Source organism: Bufo gargarizans, chromosome 5, assembly GCF_014858855.1.
Source record: "Bufo gargarizans isolate SCDJY-AF-19 chromosome 5, ASM1485885v1, whole genome shotgun sequence".
Taxonomy (NCBI): domain Eukaryota; kingdom Metazoa; phylum Chordata; class Amphibia; order Anura; family Bufonidae; genus Bufo; species Bufo gargarizans.
In genome coordinates this window covers 224,021,342-224,043,622 of record NC_058084.1, presented here as the reverse complement: position 1 = coordinate 224,043,622, position 22,281 = coordinate 224,021,342, and the positions used below count along the sequence as shown (strand labels likewise).

Sequence of the window (22,281 nt, the reverse complement as noted above, 5' to 3'; positions counted from 1 at the left end):
CGCCACAAAAAGTCGATGTGGTCCGTTATGCAATGGATCCGGCACTTCATCATGACGGCGTATGTGTACTCTGCATAAGCCTCCTAAATTTTATTTTACAATCTGGAAAAACTCTTTAACCCCTTGATGACCTTTGCTGTACATGTATGGCGCAGCAGCAAGTGAGTTTGGGAATCAGTCACCATGTGACAGCGGCATCTTAGCAACAGGCCCTTGGGGGGAGTTGTACCATCCCCCTGCAGCTCTGAACGCTTCCTCATTATAAGGCCTCTATCACACGAACGACACAGATTGTGTCAGGGTGCGATCAGTGAAACTCCATTTCACAAGCAAGTTCAGTCAGTTTTGTCTGCAATTGCATTCAGCGGTTCATTTTTTTCAGAGTGGGTGCAATCAGGTTTGATGTGTTTTTCCCACAAGTGAAAAAAAAACAAAAAAACTGAAGACTTACAAACATCTCCAAGCAGCCTTCAGTGAAAAACACATTGCACTCTGATGCCATTCACTTCTATGGGGCCAGGGCTGCGTGACAAACACAGAACATATAACAAGCAATGCACAACTGATGGGTAAAAAACTAGCCGATGACGTCTTCTCTTTCGGTGACGTCATCGGCGCAGGCGCACTGAGGAGGCGAGCCTCCTTATCTCAGAGCACCTGCGTCAAATCAACACAGGTGCGCGATTTTTGAAATGCTGACAGGGACGGCCGGAGGAGGAGATCGCGGCTGGTCCTGTCAATCAACAAGAGGAGGGGGCGGTTTTCTGCGGCTGCTACCAGCAAGTAGACGCCCTGGTAGAAAGGTACTTAGCATATCAAAAAGTACTTTTTTGCAAAATCTACCGAACGAAAATTATTAATAACAAGGTATAGCAATATCGCAGGATAGGCATTATAAGTACACCAAAAAAAAAAAAAAAGTTTAGCCCTTTAATAATCTAACTGTACATTTGCAGCAGTTCCAGTATCCCCTAAATCCCAATCTCTGTCCCTACTCCTCTCTCTCTCCTGAGCACTTTGGGCTAAATCTAAGGGCGTTGTCCTAGAAGTTCCCTGGTATTCACCCTTTAACCACAGTACAGGGATTTGGACTTTGCTGCAAGGAATCAACCAGGCCGCTACTGGAGTAATCCCAGTTGGCTGCTGACCCACTGGGGTCAGAGTCACCAGTGCGAAGCACCAAGAACACAGGCAAAAGCGCAGTCTGAATACAGTCCAATAGTCAGGAAAGGGTGAGTACTAGTGTAATACAAGTCACAGTTCAAAGGAAGCGGAATCGGAAGCCAAACAAGGTTCAGTACACAGCTATCCAGACAAGATTGGTTACTAGCCAGGAACAACCTCAAAGCTCAGGCAAAGAGGTGGAATCACAGCCCAGCTAAATAGGGAGACTGATCAGCAACTTAACCAGCACCTGGACAGGAGCAGAGCATTAACCCTAAAAAAAAAAAAAAAAAAAAAAAAAAAAAAAAAAAAAAAGAGGAAAGTTCACAGAACTCAAATCCCAGTTTACACAGGGAGAGCAGAGCAACATCTGCGCCTTCCCGGGACAGCAAGACCGCGGTGAGCACACAGCGTGACACTATCTATAGCTGTCTAAATCTCTACAAGTACATTTGTGTTGGTTCAGATTTTTTACTGTAGCAAGATTTTATACTACAGGTTTTTCAATGCATTACGCGCACACTAAATTTTTATCTTAATGTTTTCTTTCTTTCTTCTAAATTTTACATCAAACTTATTACAGCCTCTTCACATGCAAAATCACTACATACACACCCCTATGAATAAATAAAATTAATACACACTTTGCACATGTTACACACCAGTATTTAAAAAATAAAAATGTCTCACTCATCTCAAGCATGGTATTCAACTGCAGAGGTATACACCATCATTGCCTCTGATACAGATACGGCCAGCAAGGGAGAAGAGGATCCTATATTCCTTTTGTCCTCCTCCTCATCATGATCCAGCAATGAAAGACCCTCAACAAGGTGTCCCAGGACAACAGTCGAGGCAGTCCCCCGAAGTGATCCCGTATGGACCCCACGTACTGAGGATTATTACAGAAATGTAGTTTTTCCCAAAATAAAAAAGGAATTTACAACTACATAAGGTGTGTTGCCATACTCAGGAAAAATGGGTTACAAATTGTGGGGTGCTTTTCTCCTCTTACCCCTTTTGATGATAACAATTTTGAAGCTAAAGCAATTTTCTAATTTTCATGGCCAAGTGTTTCTAAATTCTGAACCCACTGTGCCACATGATTAACCTCCTCTAAGGGAGTTGTCTCAGTGAACCCCTCGTTCTTCACAGTACCCCTGATGATGGGGATAGCCTTTCCTATGGAAAACACCAGGTCGCTACCTCTTGAGGAAGATTGGCACATGAGGCAGCTGGTCAAGGCGGAACAGGGGTTACCAGGGCACAGAAGAGTCAAGGCAGACAGGTAGCGTAGTCCAGAAACACAAGCAGAGATAACAGCAACTTTTGCAGGAGGGCTAGGATTGGTCAGCATGGTCACATGTGCTAAACCTATAAATCACAGGAAGTGACACGCGTTGGCCCTAAAGGAAGTGCTACAGGGAACAAGCTGACTATATGAAGTGCCCATGGCTGGAAGGAAACCGTGGAGCAGATTCACTGCTGAACATGGAACCTGGGACTGCGGGGGTAAGCAGGGGGTCACTTCTTGGTGGCTCTTTCACATCATAGCCCCTGCAATTGTCATACTGTGCAAATCACCAAGTTAGGCCTCAAACGTGAATGGTGTACTTTAAATTCGGAGGTCTGTCATACGTCCAGACAACAGTGTAGGGTTGTCAGGAAACACGTTATAATAAAACAAATAGTGCACAACATATTGGGCACTGAAATGGCATTTCTGTGGAAAAAATAATAATTTTATCGCAAGTTTCATTTTTCACCATCCACAGCACATTCATTTCTGGAAAACACCTGTGCGGTCAAAATACTCACTGCTTGAAAAATTCCTTGAAGTTTGTAGTTTGCAAAATGAGTTCACTTCTTGGGGGGTTACCACTGTAGGTGTACCTCAGGTTTTCTTCAAATGAGACATGCCACCTGAAAACATTTTTCAGCAAAATCTGCCCCCAAAAGCCATATGGCCGTTTACAACAGCCACATTTTGGTTGTATTGCTTTATTCAGCCCCTAGTCAAAATAAAAAAAGTATATATTTTTTACTTTCACAGCCAAGTGTTTCTAAATTCTATGAAACACCTGTTAAAATTACTTACTACACCCCTTGAAAAATTACTTGGGAAGGATGGGGTATAGTTTCCAAAATGGGGTCACCTCTTGGGGGTTTCCGCTCTAGGGACACCTCAGGGTCTCTTCAAATGCCACAAGGCGCCTGAAAACCATTACAACAAAATCTGTCCTCCAAAAGCCAAATAGCACACTTGCCATTCTGAGCCCTGAGGTGTGCCCATACAGCAGTTTACAAACACATAATGGAGGTTGCTGTATTCTGGAGAAAATTAACAAAATAGAATTTAGAAACACTTTTCTATGCAAATTACAACACCTGTTGTGTCAAAGTGCTCCCTATACCCCTTGAAAAGTTACTTGGGGTGTAGTTTCCAAAATGGGGTCACTTCTTGGGAGTTTCCACTGTAGCGGTAGCTCAGGGTCTTTTCAAATTTTACATTGCGCCTGAAAACCTTTTCAGCATAATCTGCCCTCAAAAAGCCATGAGGTTTTTTGCAGTTAATTCTTGCTGTTACAGGAAAATTTATTAAAATGGAAATTCTTTAAAAAAATGAAATTTTTATGTCACCTTCATTTTTCTTTAATTCTTCTGGAACATCTGAAGGGTTACCAAAGTTTGTAAAATCAGTTTTGTATGAATTGAAGTTCCTAAAAAAGGGTAATTTATCGGTGGTTTCTATTGTAAGCCCCTCAAAGTCACTTCAGAACTGGTCCTTAAAATTTTCTGAAAATTTGAAAAATTGATTCTAAAATTCTAAACCTAAAAAATAAAATTACATTTACAAAATAATGCCAACATAAAGCAGATAAAAATTTTAAATAAAAAAAAGGCAAAACAGAATTGACACAAATTTACCACTAACATGAAGTATGATGTGTCGCGGAAGAACAATCTCAATGTAAAAGCATTCTATAGATATTACTACATAAAATGATGTATGTCAAACTTGCAAGGCTGGGTGTTGAAGGTGAAAACTTACTGGATCCTGAAGGGGTTAAAGCAGATCTGTCATCACTATGCCACCCTATGGAGGTTTATTCAAAGAATAAACTGGACAGACTGCATAATTATGAGTCCAGCTGGATATTCATTAGAGGAACGCTCCCTTGCCTGTCCCAGCGGTGATTGATGGCTGGCTGCTGTGTGTCTGCCGGACAGATCCTCTACAAGCTACAGTATACAATTATATCTAAGGGTGCTTTCACACTTGAGGCAGAGGATTCCAGCAGGCAGTTCCGTATGCAAACTGATGACATTTGTCAGATGGATCAGGATCCCGATCAGTCTGAAAAAATCATTGAAATGCCGGCTCCGTCTCTCCGGTGTCATCCGGAAAAACGGATCCGGCATTTATTTTTTTCACATTTGAGGTCTGAGCATGCGCAGACCGCAAAAACTGATCCGTTTTGCATGTCAATGGGCATTCCAGCAAGTGTTCCGGGATTTTGGATGGAGATAAATCCGCAGCATGCTGCGGTATTATCTCCATCCTGAAAATACAAAAATGCTATGTAATATATAATGCTATATTTATCTGTAAGTTAAGTCCCTCATTACTCTTTAGGGTACTTTCACACTAGCGTCGATGGATTCCAGCAGGCAGTTCTGGCGCTGGAATCTGTATGCAAACGGATACCATTTGTAGACTCATCCGGATGCGGATCAGTTTCACAAATGTATTGCAATACCAGATCCGTCTCTCCGGTTTTGATCTGGAAAAACAGATCTGGTATTTATCTTTTTCACATTTTTAAAGGTCTGCACATGCACAGACCGCAAAACCGGATCAGTTTTTCCAGAACACTTAGGCTGGGTTCACACCTGAGCGTTTTACAGCGCGTTCCTACGCGCTGTAAAACGCTCAACAAGGAGAAACCAATGATTCCCTATGGGAATGGTTCACACTTGGGCGTTTTACAGCGCGTACGATCGCGCTGTAAAACGCCCGACGCTCCAAAAAGTACATGAGCGACTTTTGGGGCGTTTGTGGCCATAGGACACTGTAGTGAATGACACAAACGCGCGTCAAACGCGCGTTTACTATTACAAAAACGCGCATAAAAATGCGCGTCAAAAACGCGCGTAAAACGCGCGTTTGCGCAACGCTCAAGTGTGAACCCAGCCTAAGGGCCAGATCAGGCATTAATGCATTTCAATGTAAAATAATGCCGGTTCCGGTATTCTGGCAAATGTTGCGGAATTTTGGACGGAGAAAATACCGCAGCATGCTGCGGTATTTTCTCCGTCCAAAAACTGTACAGTGACTGAACTGATGCATCCTGAACGGAATGCTCTCCATTCAGAATGCATTAGGATAAAACTGATCAGTTCTTTTCCAGTATTGAACCCCTAGGACGGAACTCCATACCGGAAAATTGTGAAAGTCCCCTTACTGCCCAGCAATAACTACCTGTCTCCGTTACATGTATTCCCTGAGCAGAGTGTCTCTTGAGAACCTCCTCATCCGTTTACCAAAAAAATCTGGGAAACTGATCAGGCAAATTCTCTGCTGTATGTTAGAGATAATAGTTTTAAAGGGTTTTCACACTGCCTCAAAAAAATTAAGAACTGATACTCATTTCACCAGTCCCCTCTGCTCCCATTCCAACACTGCCCGTATCCAAGCTGGTCACTGCTGAGGCCAATGACTGACGGAGCAGGACCAGGAAGTAGAGACCAGAAGGGACCTGGGCAGCATTGGAACGGGAGGGTAAGGGATTGGTGGGATGAGTATTGTTTTTTCAAGATGTACTTCCCCATAAGACGCACCTAGGTTTTAGAGGAGGAAAATAAGAAAAATAATATTTTTCATCAGACCTCAGAAATTACCCTCAATGTTATAAGTCCCCCAATCAGACCTCCATGTGAATAACCCCCAATCAGACCTCCATAAATCAGGCCTGAGATTAGACCTCCATGTGAATGACCTCCATGCTCAGATCAGATTAAAAAAAGAAAAAAAAAAAAAAAAAACTTACCTCTCCTGCTCTGGATGCCGCCGCCACTTCTCGCATCTAGCACTCTTCTTCTCCCTGCCATGCGCTGTGCCCCGAAGCGCACAGAGTGAGGTCACAGCGCGCCAAACGTCCTCACACTGTGCACAGGTCACAGCACAGCGAGCAGCGGAGGAAGACAAGGAAGCCTTCATATTTTGTACGGGAAAGAAACCTGTCAATCATTGTCTGTAGCTGAGGGCGGGCGCAGCTTGGAGAATTGGACTGACACATTATGTGGGCGCGGGCAGGTCAGTACTACATTATGTTTAAATTGTGCAGCAATTTAAAGAATATATTTCACATTTCTGTAACCTACCGCAGGTAGTATATCTGCTGGGCGGGCCAGAGGAGTCTTTATTTAACTGTCTCATTGTGTTCTTTTCCTGTGGAAATAATGATATATAATATACAGATTAGGATAGCACTAGCACTGACCCGCTATGGCCACACAGTCACTTTCCACTGCAGTGAATCATTACGTTTCTTATGGCATATAGAGATGAGTGTGTGCTTTAGGCCTCATTCACACAACCATGTCCATGTTTGTGGTCTTCAAAGCACAAGTGCGTTTTTTTTTTGCAAACCTATTGGTCTATAGTCATATTACATTTTGCAGACAACATATTCTATATTTTCGTGGAAAGCACATACGGATGCGGAATGTGCACAGACGATCCTATACTTGGCTGCAAAATGAGGACCACTGACCTATGGAAGGCAATGGGTCTGCAAAAAATTGGGATATAACACATACAGTATCTGTATTTTGCAGATCCAGTTTGTGGACCGCAAAATACATATGGTTGTGAGCAGGAGACCTTACTTTGGAGATTTCTGAGATGAGCATCCACAATGCTTGGAATAGCCCTGGATTCTATAGTTTGTCCTGTCACGCAATGGATGGTCTACAACACGTGAAGTACACTTGAGGTTCTGTTCACATCACATCTGAGCCTTCCACCTCCAATGAAAGGCTCAGGTGTATGCCAGTGTATAGGGATACCGTGGCCTACCCATATGCTCAGACGTTAAAAAAGATGTACCGTGTGGCATACTCCTCCACATAGTAAATAAAATGGTATGCAGACGTACACCTGCCCGATGGAAGGCCTGTGTCAGATGAATGGAGTCTTATTGTTTGGTGTATACATGGAGAGCCTTCTGGTGTATGTGGCAATTGTAAGACTCCAACAAAACATGAACAGAGCCTTAAGGCCACCTGCACACGTTGCAGAATGTGTGTGGCTTTAAAGGCGCAGATTCCGGTGCAGGAAAAACGCTGCATAGTACAGTACCAGCAAGGTGTAGGAGATCACACTAATCTCATTTACACTTTGCAGATTTTTTTCTGTGCGGAAATTGACCTGAAGTGCGGATTTCCAAATCAGCAGCAAGCCAATTTATGTTTATGGTTTTAGTTGCGGATTTCACGCTTTTCAACGAAGGGTGAGATCTGCGGCAAAACCATATAAAATCTGACACACCAAAAACTGCAATAAAAAAAATTGTGGCCTTTGGTCTGGATGTGTCGCGGAAACACACATAAATCCGCGCAGAAATTCATGTGGATCATGTCAGTTTAGGAGGTTAGAGTGAAATATTTCCATGTCAGCGGGTTTAAGGTTAAGCAGAGGTCAGTTAGCTATAAACAGTGACAAAGCATTGGGGAGCCTGAGCTGGTAAACAGCGTATCCTGAGGAGTCCCCCGAGTGTTCCCCAGGCACCGCTGTTGTTTTCTGTGCTATTAACTGAGCACAACAACACATCTTCCCAAACTAGATTTCCACACCCTATGGTAGTAATAATGGGGAAGATTTATCAAACTGGTGCAAAGGAAAACCGGCTTAGTTGCCCAGAGCAACCAATCAGATTTCACCTTTCATTTTTCAGCACTCCTCTGGAAAATGAAAGTTGAAATCTGATAGGTTGCTCTAGGCAACTAAGTCAGTTTTCTTTTCTACCAGTTTGATAAATTTCCCCCACTGTGCATTAATAAGGGGGGGTCTCATCCTGATCCAGAGCTCTGGTGAAAGTGATTTTGGGATGCCAGCCTGTAACGAATGACCTAGAATGCTGAACATTTACCAGCTGAGAATTCTGCAAAGCAGCCATGTCTTTCACCTTGGGAGTTCCGGAAACCTTGTAGCTTGCTGTGCTCTGCTGTGGGAGGTACAGAAATGGCGGAGTGCCTCTGGTTTTGGATAAGTTTACTTGGATGTTGGACCTGAACCATTTCCAATGCACATGGAGTGCTGTCCGCATCTTTTGCGGCCCCATTGAAGTGAACGGGTCCGCATCAGAGCCGCCAAAACTGCAGCTTGGATGCGGACCAAAACAACGGCAGTGTGCATGAGGCCTAAGGCCTTATTGGGGGAGAATTATCAAAACTGGTGCATGGGAAAACTGGCTTAGTTGCCTATAGCAACTCCATCTTATATATTATTTTCATCTTATATTTTTAGAGCTCTTTTGGAAAATGAAAGGAGGAATGTGATTGGTTGCTATGGGTAACCAAGCCATTTTTACCTTGCACTAGTTTTGATAGATCCCCCCCATTGCTTTAGCCACATTTACTAATCATAGTGCGCCTGTTTTGGAGTCTTTTTAGACTTACTAGGGTATGACCACGCGGCGTGGTTGTGAACCGGTCGTGCCAACTTTGGCCAAGATCTGCACGATAAATTAGAGCACAGCTGCCTGAGATTTAACTTAAGAAGACCACACTGTATAGGCGGTTGGAAGTTTTAATGGCCATGCAGTATTGAAGGTGCCGCATAGCCATTGTGAATTCAGACCTCCTATACCAGTGGTGGTGAACCTATGGCACGCGTGCCAGTGGGGGCACTCAGAGCCCTCTCTGTGGACACACAGCTTTGTGTGGGCCGTGCGTAGGGTTGCCACCTGTGCACCATTGCGGAGCGCTCATTAGTACAGCCTTTGCTTCTGCTTATGTGGAGTTGAGTGCATGTATGCCCACTAAAGGAATCTGATTTGTCGCATTTACAATCACAAAATTTGCACACGTGCATCAGGTGTCCAGGAAGGTTTTAGGCAGAGTTTTAGCTCTCTAGCACGTGCTGTTCCGGAGATATTCCCCAAAAATGCATTAGCCAATAGAAGCCTGGTCACATGACCCATATCAGCCAATAGAAGCTTGCAGGCCCTTAGTCTCCACATACACACAGTTTTACACAAGGTTTTCATAACAACCCAGCCATTTTTCACTGCTGTAGGTCAGCTTTAAAGGGGGTGAGATGCTGTGGAGGTCAATGTTAAGGGAGCAGGCAGTGTGGAGGTCTCTGTTAAGGGGGCAGGGAACAGTGGAGGTCACAGTTAAGGGGAAAATCCATGTTAAGGGATGGGATGTTGTAGAGGTCACATTTTAAGGGAACAGAGCTCTGTGGAGGTCACTGTTAAGGGGGCGGGTTATTGTGGAAATCACTATTAACGAGACTGGGTACTGTGGCGATCACTAAAAAAAGGGGCGGCCTCTGTAGAGGTCATTGCTAAAGGGGAGGGCGCTGTGGAGGTTACTGTTAACAGGGCAGGCCGCTGTGGAGGTCACTGTTAAAGGGTCGGGGTGCAGTAGATGTCACTGTTATAGTGGATACTGTTGATATGTTTTAACACCACACACAAACATTAAATGAAATAGATTAAATATACCCGTGCAAAGCCTGGTCCTTCTGCTAGTAAATAAATAAAAAAAACTCACCTCATCCATTTGATGGTGCTGGGGAGAGGACCTGCTCTCCAGCATGATAAAGTTTCGCAACATTGGAAGCAGCAGGACCTGCGAAATGTAATCACCCTGGATCGCAGGTCTTCCCCATGGTGCAATCTAATGGATGTGGCGAGTTTAAATTTTTTATTTTTTTTGTACAATAAGAGTGGGGAAGGAGACATTATTAATACTGGGGGCCTATAATGGGGGCATTATTACAGACGTGGACAAAATTGTTGGTACCCTTTGGTCAATGAAAGAAAAAGTCACAATGGTCACAGAAATAACTTTAATCTGACAAAAGTAATAATAAATTAAAATTCTATAAATGTTAACCAATGAAAGTCAGACATTGTTTTTCAACCATGCTTCAACAGAATTATGTAAAAAAATAAACTCATGAAACAGGCATGGACAAAAATGATGGTACCCCTAGAAAACACAGAACATAATGTGACCAAAGGGACATGTTAATTCAAGGTGTGTCCACTAATTAGCATCACAGGTGTCTACAACCTTGCAATCAGCCATTGGGCCTATATATATGGCTCCAGGTAATCACTGTGTTGTTTGGTGATATGGTGTGTACCACACTCGACATGGACCAGAGGAAGCAAAGGAAAGAGCTGTCTCAAGAGATCAGAAAGAAAATTATAGACAAGCATGTTAAAGGTAAAGGCTATAAGACCATCTCCAAGCAACTAGATGTTCCTGTGAGTACAGTTGCACATATTATTCATAAGTTTAAGATCCATGGGACTGTAGCCAACCTCCCTGGACGTGGCCGCAGGAGGAAAATTGATGACAAATCTAAGAGACGGATAATCCGAATGGTAACAAAAGAGCCTAGAAAGACTTCTAAAGAGATTCAAGGTGAACTTCATGCTCAAGGAACATCAGTGTCAGATCGCACCATCCGTCGTTGTTTGAGCCAAAGTGGACTACATGGGAGACGACCAAGGAGGACACCATTGTTGAAAACGAATCATAAAAAAGCAAGACTGGAATATGCCAAACTACATGTTGACAAGCCACAAAGCTTCTGGGAGAATGTCCTGTGGACAGATGAGACAAAAATCGAAGTTTTTGCCAAGGCACATCAGCTGTATGTTCACAGACGAAAAAATGAAGCATATCAAGAAAAGAACACTGTCCCTACTGTGAAACATGGAGGAGGCTCTGTTATGTTCTGGGGCTGCTTTGCTGCGTCTGGCACAGGGTGTCTTGAATCTGTGCAGGGTACAATGAAATCTCAAGACTATCAAGGAATTCTAGAGAGAAATGTACTAGCCAGTGTCAGAAAGCTTGGTCTCAGTCGCAGGTCATGGGTCTTGCAACAGGACAATGACCCAAAACACACCGCTAAAAACACCCAAGAATGGCTAAGAGGAAAAAATTGGACTATTCTAAAGTGGCCTTCTATGAGCCCTGACCTCAATCCTATTGAGCATCTTTGGAAGGAGCTGAAACATGCAGTCTGGAAAAGGCACCCTTCAAACCGGACACAACTGGAGCAGTTTGCTCATGAGGAGTGGGCCAAAATACCTGCTGAGAGGTGCAGATGTCTCATTGACAGTTACAGGAAGCGTTTGATTGCAGTGATTGCCTCAAAAGGTTGCGCAACAAAATATTAAGTTAGGGGTACCATCATTTTTGTCCATGCCTGTTTCATGAGTTTATTTTTTTACATAATTCTGTTGAAGCATGGTTGAAAAACAATGTCTGACTTTCATTGGTTAACATTTATAGAATTTTAATTTATTATTACTTTTGTCAGATTAAAGTTATTTCTGTGACCATTGTGACTTTTTCTTTCATTGACCAAAGGGTACCAACAATTTTGTCCACGTCTGTATTAGTGGGAGCCACTAATAGAAGAAAAGTAATACTAGGGGGCACTAATGGGGCCATTCATTTTACTGGGGGCCATTAATAGTGACCTCATTAATATTGGCGGCCATTAATGGGGGCCTTATTATTACTGGGGCATTATTAATACCAGGGGGCCACGACTGGGACATCATTAACACTGGGGGGGTACTAATGGGACATATTTAATACTATGGCTGCTAACGGGGCATTAATTTTACTGTGGCCTGTGTTAAAGGATAACTGTCTTATTTATTTATTTTTGGAGTATTGGATTGTGGTGATTAATATCACCTTGGTGGCCCTATTTCAACTTTTCATTTTTGTTCCCTGTACTGCCTATTTTTACCTGTGCTTAAAATCAGGTTGCTATGCAGGGTCCATCTATGTGTTGAAGGACGGAGGACAAAGAAGCGTGCAAGGTCAGATTACAGAAAGCCAGGGACTGTAAGTAAATGATTAAAGCCAGGTCCTCCCCAGCAGCTGATAACAGTGCCTGGGATGTGGGCCCTGTCCCTGCACTTGGCAGACGCTCCCTCACTCAGCAGACTGGGACAATGCAGAGCCGAAGCAGCGCAGACCAGGGAAGGGAGATCTGCCATCTGCTCAGTGTATAAATTAAAGCAGCATGTGGTAAGAGGACCCCTTTGTGCTGCAGGAGATTAACCCTTTAGGGGGAGGGCTCTGGTTACTGACACTTTTGGGGGGCTATTGTTACTGGCTAGTGAGGGCAGGCGGGATTAGCCTCAGGGTGAGGGCAGGGGCAGCCATCTTAACCGAATAGTGAAATTGCAGTTTTAGGCAGACTGGTTGCTAAGGGTTGAATCTTATTAAATATGGGGTAAGTCAGTCTAAGGGCGCATTCACACGACCGTGTTTTTCGTCCGCGTCCGTTCCGCAATTTTTGCGGACAATGCATGGACCCATTCATTTCTATGGGTATGCACAAATTGCGGAATGCTTTTCATTGTCAGCTGTGTGCTGTCTGTTCCGTGTGTCCGTTGCTTTTATTTTAGAACATGTCCTATACTTGGCTGCAAATTGCGGTCTGTGGCCCAATAGAAAGTCATTGGATCCGTGAAAAACGGATAGCACACAGAAATGCATCCGTATGTCAGTGTTTTTGCGGACCCCTGGACTGAAAACATTCTAGGAAACCCCATTTCAGTTTTTTGCGGACCATGAAAAATGGATGACACACGGAAGCACCACATCTGTATTATATGGAGTTACGGAACGGAAAGATAACTGAAGACATACGGAACACACGGCTCGCGGACCGCAAAACCAACACGGTAGTGTGAACGCTCCCTTATAGTAACTGATTCTGGAATATCATCTTATTAGTACTACATATATGAAAATTTAAATTAGGGTCGAAATGTAACAGTTATCCTTTAAGTCACGCCCCCACAGCTTAAAGGGGTTCTTTGGGAATGAAGAAAATACAAATACTTAAATATAACTTTTGTATAAATATATTCCCAAATACATTTCATTAGTTATAATGGCTCATTTGGTCTACGGAGCAATCATCAGGAGAAATAAAATGGCTGCCGTCCTATTAGTACACACAAAACCTGTCCTAATCACACTGGAGGACAAGTTACTTTACAACACTGAGTGAAAGAGGTGCCTCATCCTCCTCACTGCTCTAATTGTCAGGGATTATGATCCTGAATACAGATAAGATGTTCAGCTCTGTCTATGTAGGAATGAAGTTCATGAGGAGACATGAAGTACAGAGTGGATGGACAGGACAGACTGTGGCAATAGAGACTGCATACACATTATCTACACCCCCACTATCCTCTCTGTACTTTCATGTCTCCTAATGAACTCCATTCCTACAGAGATTAATCTGAAGAACATATTAAACTGTAATTAGGATCATAATCCTTGACAAGTAAAGCCTCATGCAGACGTCCAGAACATGGTCCGTGAGATACCGGACTGGCACCCTGCTTAGTGCAGGAGCGCACAGTGTCATTGGTTGCTATGACGCCGTGTGCTTTGTGCCGCTGCCCCCACAGTACAGTAATACACTTGTATAATCTACACGAGTGTATCACTGTACAGCAGCGGCAGCACGAAGCACACAGCGTCATAGCAAACAATGACGCCGTGCGCTCCTGTACCAAGCAGGATGCCAGTCCAGTATCTCTCGGATCATGTTCCACGAATGTCTGCATGAGGCTTAAGAGAGAAAGATGGTGCAGCTCTTTAACTTGTCCTCATGTGCAATTAGGACAGGTTTTATGTGGACTTATAGGACAGCCGCCATTTTATTTTCCATGATGATTGCTACCCTGACAAAACGAGCCAAAATATCTAATAAAAGGTATTTGGTAATATATTTATAATGAAGTAATATTTAAGCATTTTCATTTTCTTAATTCACGAAGAACCCCTTTATTTTTCAGTATTCAGGTTTAAATTACCGTGTTTGCACTTTGCGATAAATAAGTGGGTTTTGGGTTGCAGTTTGGGCACTTGGTCTCTAAAAAGGTTCATCATTACTGTCCTATACAGTGTTCACTAGTTAAATATCCAGCATCTGCAGCCCAACCAGATCACGACCTTTTCGTGTGGTTGTACCCTTAGGGCTGTTTCACACGGGTGGATGCCGTGCGTGTCATCCAAAGTGTGAATGACAGCCAAGCTACACGCTGGACAGCAGAGACCCGGAGCATTAACATGATTGATAAAGCCTCATGCACACGTCTGTGAAAAACATTGGTTGCTATGACGTTGTGCGCTTCCTGCTGCCGCCGCAGTACGGTACTGCACTGGTATAGATCATACCAGTGTATTACTGTACTGCGGCAGCAGGAAGCGCACGGCGTCATAGCAACCAATGACGCCGTGCGCTCCTGCACTCATAAGAAATCCAGGCCGGTATCACACGGTCCGTGTTTCACGGACGTGTGGATGAGGCTTAATGCTCCGTGCCTCTCTATGATCTTTTTACTACGAAATCACAGTGAGATAAAGTTGTCACTGTGATTTTGTAGTAAAAAGATCAGAGGCACGGAGCATTATCAATCATGTTACTGCTCCGGGTCTCTGCTGTCCAGAGCGCAGCTTGGCATTCTTTCACGCAGCGGATTCCACACACTGCATCTGCTCGTGTGAAAGAGCCCTTAGAGAGCTTTAAAGAAGGAGTGAATTCTGTGGGCGTTGCTAGTTGTGCTGTGTTTTTTTTTTGCCTACTTATGTAAGTGCACCTATTTAACATATGAATTTGGTGAAAAACGAGCCTTATTTTTAATCCATTTCAGGATTGGCGTAGTTTTGTTCTGTGTGCCCCTGGGTCAGTGTGGCCACTCAGTGAATGTGGCTTAACAAAGAAGAATGAAAGGCAAAATGAGCACATTTGTTTTAGAAAAGTCAGATCTAGGCCGAATGCACACGGCAGTGAGCGGTCCGTGGAATTGGATTCCTCGGGCTGGATTCCTCCTGACAGCAGGAGCTCACGGCGTCACTGGTTGCTATGACGCCGTGCGCTCCCTGCTGCAATACAGTAATACACTGGTATGATCTATACCAGTGTATTACTGTACTGTGGCGGCAGCAGGGAGCGCACGGCGTCATAGCAACCAGTGACGCCGTGAGCTCCTGCTGTCAGGAGGAATCCCGGCCGGGTTTCCACGGTCCGCACACGGCTGTGTGCATTCGGCCATAGTCTATATGCAATCTAGATGGAGCGGTTTGAATGCCAAATCCCAATTCTCAACAGTTATAAGGCTGGGTTTTTGTCTTATGTTTAATGCATACAAAAACATATACTTTAAACAGATGCCTCCAATGGATGCCACACAGTGTCACCCATCACCATAGAGTTCCATTGTAAAAAAAATAAAAATAAAACACATACCTTAACTTACACGTTTTTATTGCAGGATTCTACAGGATTAAAAAGTGTGGAGTGCTGCGCTTTTGCATCCTTTTTCCAACATATATGTTAAACACGGGGTGAAAACGCGATGTGAACCCAGCCTTAGGTCTCATGCACACGAACGTGTGCTGGCTGTGTCCGTATTGCGCCCCGCAAACAGCATTCACTTGAACGGGTCCGCAATCCAGGAGATATGGAGCAGACTTTTTTGCAGTCCCAAGTGAATGGGTCCTGCGTCAGCATACAGCGGCCCTACGGTCATTGCCCATGCATCGCAGACCTCATTTTGCGATCCACGGCACGAGACCGGGCAGCACACGTTCGTTTGCATGAGCCCTTAGTCGGAAGAGTCCCAATCTATGTCCGAAATTGAATTTGAAGCATTCATGCTGTAAATGTTTCCTGTGACACAAACGTCTTCTTGCTGCAGCGTGAAAAGTTGCTCAACCGAGCCTTATTTGAAAAAGCCGGTGTCATGTTTATTTAACCAGAAACACTTCCTGTGCTGTTCAGGCGTCACGCCCTACCCTGTGAGTGATCTGAGAAGAACTGTCAGATTTGCTGCACATGAATCTGACAGACTGCTTTGTTGTGGCTTTGGGCAGGATCCCACCCCCTCACAGGTTCTGCTCATTAGTTAGTAATGCTATTTATTCCTGCTTCTCACTATAGCCCTTGTAGTTTTATAGTTTCTCCTGGAGATCTCTGCTGGTGGTTTGTGGAGCTCCTGTTCCCAGTTTGTCTTCAGTTAAGTTCTCTTTCCTTCCCTTCTGTTTTTATACTGGCTAGGCCTTAGGTAGACATGGGTTCCTTCATCTAGTGCAAGGAACCGGTTGTCTTTTCGCCTGCTCCCTAGCGGAGGGTTTGTATCAGTTGCAGCAGGGCTTAGGTTCGAGTGCATAAACACTTCTACCATCGAGATTTGTTCATGTTGGTAGCAGTCAGGGAAAGGCTCAGGGATTGTCAGGAGGTGACCTTTCCCTGTTCACTAGCTGTGGGGCCTAGCCTGCTGTTTTGTTTAATTTTGTTGTGTTTGGTTTGCTTCCCTTCCCTCACCTACCGTGACATCAGGTGCCTGCAAACAGTGCAGATTTGTTGTGGAAAAACCGCAGCGTAATGGAGTACCAGCAAAGTGTATGAGACCAGACATAAGGCTGCAGAAAATACATATTAAACCCTCACTGAAACCATACTAAAAAAACAACACACACAAATCTGCACTATTTATCGCTTTTTGTGACATGCTGTGGATTTCAGAATCTGCACAACGGGTCCATTTCTGCAGCGAAGCAAAAAAGCTAAGTGTAGGTTACACCTCTCTAATCTCATACACTTTGCTGGTACTGTATTAAGCCACAGTTTTTCCACACAAAACTCCTGACAGAACAGCCGCACATAATCCGCATGGTTTGCAGGCACCCTTAGGGCTCATGCGCACAAATGTATTTTCTTTCCGCTTCCGTTCCGTTTGCGGAACAATACACTTCAACCGGTCAGCAAAAACAATGGAAGGTTCTCGGTGTGCATTCCGGTTTGGCCAAAAACTAGTGAATGGGTCCACACAAAAAACAGAACACATCCGTATTTTGCTTTGCCCAGCCCATATTGCTTATGTGTTAGGTGATTTAATAAGTTACTGTTTCTGATCCTCAAAAAACTGATTGCATACGGAAACGATAAAGATATGTTTTGTGGAATAACGTAATAGAAGAGGACTTAAAGGGAACCTGTCACCAGTTTTATGGTGTCCTAACTAAGGGCAACATAAATAAGTGACTGATTCGCTTAGCAAAATGCTGGGTCACTTTCTTTAATTGACCCAGTCAATCTGCCAACATCTTGTATTGAAAAGCTCCAGCTTATGATGAGTCATGAATATTCATGAGCTCCTGACTCTCCCCGCCCACCTGCTGCTGAGTGACAGTTTGTTTCCATAGGAATCAGCAGCAGGTGGGCAGGGGAGTGGCTATAGCTCTGAATTAAATATACGCCGGACTCAATGACATCACGCCGGACTCGAATCAGCTCATTAGCATGCAGCATCTTTGTGTGTATATTATGTAACATCTGTCACACCAGTAAGTGAATACATCTAAGGGACTTTTTAGTAGTTAATGATTGTATATAATTAGTTAGATTATAATCCAATATCCACATGACAGGTTCCCTTTAAATCGGAGAGAAAAAAAAAACAAAAACAAAAAAAACTCAGATACGGAACAACGGACCTGAGAAAAATGGACCACAAAACAACGGTGCATGAGCCCTTAGGATGGGTTCACAAGTGACTGAACATTTAGCAGAAAAATCTGTGGATATAGCTGTGTTTCAGTAGCAAAAACCGCAACAAAATGGCATGCATTACATGTTGTTTTTACTGTGGAATAGCCAGCACATTTTGCCCAGGGTGAAATCCACAGGAGAAAGCCGCTGTACAAACGGACATGATGCGGATTACAATGCCGCAACCTTTTCTGCCGTGTGTTTATTTTTTTTGTCCTAATCATGTGGATAAAAATTCAGATATTCTCATCGACTTTGCTGGTTCTGTACAATTCTGGTTAAAAAAGGGACTTGACTTTTTTTATGACCAAAATAGTCACAGGATCCTTAAAAATTTACCCCTATTGCCTCAAAAAATGAGGGTTTCTGATGAAATATGGGAGCTCTATGTGTCTTTAATTGCATGTATATAACTCCAGCAAGGTAATATTACCTCAGAGTTGAGCCTCATTCACACATCAATGGCCGTGCTTAAATCTGTGGTCAGTGTTGGATCTGAGTGTCCGTGTGTCATCCATGTTTTACTGCCACTACACAGCTGAAAAATACATTTCAAAGCATCTTTTCCTAATGATCCATGAAACACGGATGAAATCTGTGTGGTTTTCATAGAATCATAAAGTGTGTGATGGATCCATGAACAAGGACAAAATAAAGAATGCTTCCGTGCTACAAACAGGCACCCACGGACCGTGGACAAATTAGATTAAATGGCTATGTGGGATGTCTGTGGAGAATATGTACAGCACATGTACGTGGAACATGCGTGCGCTGTACATGTCCTCATTCACACATCAGTGATTTCTATCAGTGATTGTGAGCCAAAACCAGGACTGGAGCCTCCAGAGATGAGGTATAAGGCCCCTTTCACACGGACGAGTATTCAGCACAGGTGCAATGCACGAGGTGAACGCATTGCACCCGCACTGAATCCGGACCCATTCATTTCTATGGGGCTGTGCACACGAGCGGCGATTTTGACGCATCACTTATGCGTTTCACGTAACGCAGGCCCCTTGAATGGGGTTGTGTGAAAATTGCAAGCATCCGCAAGCAAGTTGCTGCGTGATCAAGGAAGACACACGGAAGAAAAAACGGACACTGAACAACGGAACTCCGGAAAAATACTGTTATGTGCATGAGGCCATACTCTGCTGTTTGGCAATTCTCTTCCTTCTCATATATTGGGGGAGATTTGGCAAAACTGGAGTAAAGTAAAAAGGGCTTAGTCACTCATAGCAACCAATCAGATTCCACCTTTCCAAAGGAGTTCTGAAAGGTGGAATCTGGTTGCTATGGACAACTGAGCCATTTTTCTTTGCACCAGTTTTGATAAATCTCCCCATTGTGTGTTTGGTTCTTAATAGTGTCATAATATATCCTAAAATACTTGGGGTCCCAGCCCCTGGCACACCTCCTCCAAGCCCTCAACACTCCTATATGTCGAATGTGGTGCAGAAACGCCCATGTGACAAAATATTGTTTAAAAAGTTGCAAAAACGTATTGTGACATTTTTATGCCAAAAAAGAGGTGTAAAAGTGTTCGCAAATAACCCCCTTGTGCCCAAACTGGGTCTGAATTTTAGCACAAAATGGTTCAAAATAAGGGCTTGTTCACGTTGATGTCCCATTTCCGTATTGCGGATAGGCAATACACAGGCACAGTTTTGTTGTCATTCCGCATCACGGATGCGGACCCATTCATTTCAATGGGTCTGCAAATCTGGAGATGCAGAACGGAAGCACGGAACGGAAAACTACGGAAGCACTGCGGAGTGCTTTCTGGGGTTCCGTTTCGTGCCTCCGTACCGCAAAAGGATAGCACATGTGCTATCTTTTTGCGGAACGGCGGGATCACGAACCCGTTCAAGTGAATGGGTCTGCGATGCCCCATGCGCCTGCCCCACGGAAGATGCCCGTGCATTGTGGACCGCAATTTGCAGTTCGCAGCACGGGACACAAACAGTCGTGTGAACGAGCCCTAAAGCAACTAATATTGGGTAAAGGTATTCATGCACATGGCTGTAAGGCCCCTTTCACACGGGCGAGAATTCCGTGCCGGTGCAATGCGTGAGGTGAACGCATTGCACCCGCACTGAATCCGAACCCATTCACTTCAATGGGGCTGTTCAGATAAGCGGCTAATTTCACACCTCACTTGTGCGTTGCGTGAAAATCGCAGCATGTTCTATATTCTGTGTTTTTATGCAACGCAGGCCCCATAGAAATGAATGGGGATGCGTGAAAATTGCAAGCAAGTGCGGATGCGGTGCTATTTTCACACATGGTTGCTAAGAGATGATGATAGTAAATTGATGAAAGTCAATTTACTGTATTTTCCCTTACAACATGGTTATCAAATAATTGCATTCGTTATACAGAATGTTTACTAAAATGTGGCTTTAGCGGTTAAAAAAGATTAACTCCCCTCATCCACTTGTTCGCGCTCCCGGCATAGTCTTCTTTCAAGACCTGCAAAAAGACCTTTTGACGTAATCAGCGCAGGTCCTTCTGAATGAAGATGGAAGATTTCGTCATCAAAGGTCCTTTTGCAGGTACTGAAAGAAGACGGCTGCACGAACAAGGGGATGAGGTGAGTTAATATTTTTTAACCCCTCAATCCACAGTTTAGTAAGCACTCTGTATTAAGAATGCTATATGTTTCCTTTATAACCATGTTATAAGGTAAAATAATAAAGGGAATAGAACACCTAACCCAAACTTGAACTTCAGTGAAGAAGTCCAGGTTCAGGTCTGGGTACCAAAATCATTTTTTTCTCACACGCGTGCAAAAGCATTGCACTCGCGCGAAAAAAATAAAATAAAAATGAACATCGAAACGCAATTGCAGTCAAAACTGACTGCAATTGCGTGCCTACTCACGTGGTTTTCCCACAATGCACACGCAGCGCATCCGGAGCAAATCCACTCGTGTGAAAGAGGCCTTGTGTCCTTACCAGCGTCATGTCGTATCCTGATGGGTTATGTGTTGTGTCCTTACCAGCGTCATGTCGTATCCTGATGGGTTATGTGTTGTGTCCTTACCAGCGTCATGTCGTATCCTGATGGGTTATGTGTTGTGTCCTTACCAGCGTCATGTCGTATCCTGATGGGTTATGTGTTGTGTCCTTACCAGCGTCATGTCGTATCCTGATGGGTTATGTGTTGTGTTCTTACCAGCGTCATGTCGTATCCTGATGGGTTATGTGTTGTGTCCTTACCAGCGTCATGTCGTATCCTGATGGGTTATAACTTTCCTACAAAAAACCTAATACAACATGACGAAAGAACAGCACAAAATTGACAATTCCAGGTGTCCAAAAGCAGTGGAAACCAGTATGAACAGAGTCTGAGCTCAGTAATAGACATCAAACACCATCTGGTACAAAGTTGAACTGCAGCCACCTAATGCCACCTGTTATTAGACAATCCTTTCCAGAAAACCAATGTGGGCATGGACAGAACGGTTCCCCTACGGTATGGTGTAGTAAAATCAGAACATTACTACAGATAATAGATGTCAGCAGGACTGTATATTCCTCCTCTAGTAGCATCACTATCAGGCGATCGACATTGCCGGGCCACCCACACCTGCACAGGGTGTAACGCCCGCTACACCTTGGCATGCATATACGTATGGGGAAATCGGTACAGTACCTGGTCACGCTCCTGCATCGACCTCCAAATGATCACAAAGAAGCTCCGTTAAACTGAAATACACAAACGAGATCTCCAGAGCGACTCTCCCGTTCCCATAGCAACCACGAGTCATTGCGGTCGCTAGAGGGTGAGCGGCGTACCACATTCCTGCATACAAAGTAGACGGCGGCCATTTTCTTGAAGAACAGACGGAAGCCACACGCACAGACTGGTTCAGGCAGTGAGAGATGAGACCGCAGCTGTGACTGGCGGAGGTAGCAATGCCCTATTTATAATAGTAGATGCTAGACACGGTGCACCGGACTCCTCCCACAGTGGCCTCCAGCACCGATAATCTCCCCCACAGGGGTGCCTAGCGCAGATAATCTCCCTGTAACATTATATTTCCCTACATCGTGAGATTTCCCTACCCTCGTCACTTCCGGTCGCACCGGACAGGACATGACCTAAAGAGGTTTGCCACCCAGGCGCATAACGATGGGGTAGGGAAATTTCACAGCAGAGTGCGCATGCGCCGGGAGCCTCGCCAGTTAGGGTAGAGAAAAATTATGAGCCAGTGCTTTTTCCCTACCCTAACCGCTGGTGAGGCTCCCGGCGCATGTGCAGTGTCGGCT

The 22,281-nt window shown here is 44.2% G+C and overlaps 1 protein-coding gene across 2 annotated transcripts in view; it reads right to left on the bottom strand.

The window, feature by feature from the left end:
- The window catches only part of C5H7orf57 (chromosome 5 C7orf57 homolog), a 46,950-nt gene extending 24,916 nt beyond the window's left edge, over positions 1–22,034 (bottom strand). The window contains exons 1-2 of one of the 2 annotated variants that reach the window (XM_044294280.1): positions 21,665–22,034; positions 6,550–6,616 (exon numbers count right to left, since the gene is read on the bottom strand). In XM_044294280.1, coding sequence (XP_044150215.1) covers positions 6,550–6,616; positions 21,665–21,682 — 85 coding nt within the window. In that variant the 5' untranslated portion in view covers positions 21,683–22,034. Of the gene's footprint in view, positions 1–6,549; positions 6,617–15,703; positions 16,025–21,664 lie in introns of those variants that run through there. The other variant, XM_044294281.1, reaches the window with a different exon arrangement.
- Positions 22,035–22,281: the final 247 nt, after the last annotated feature.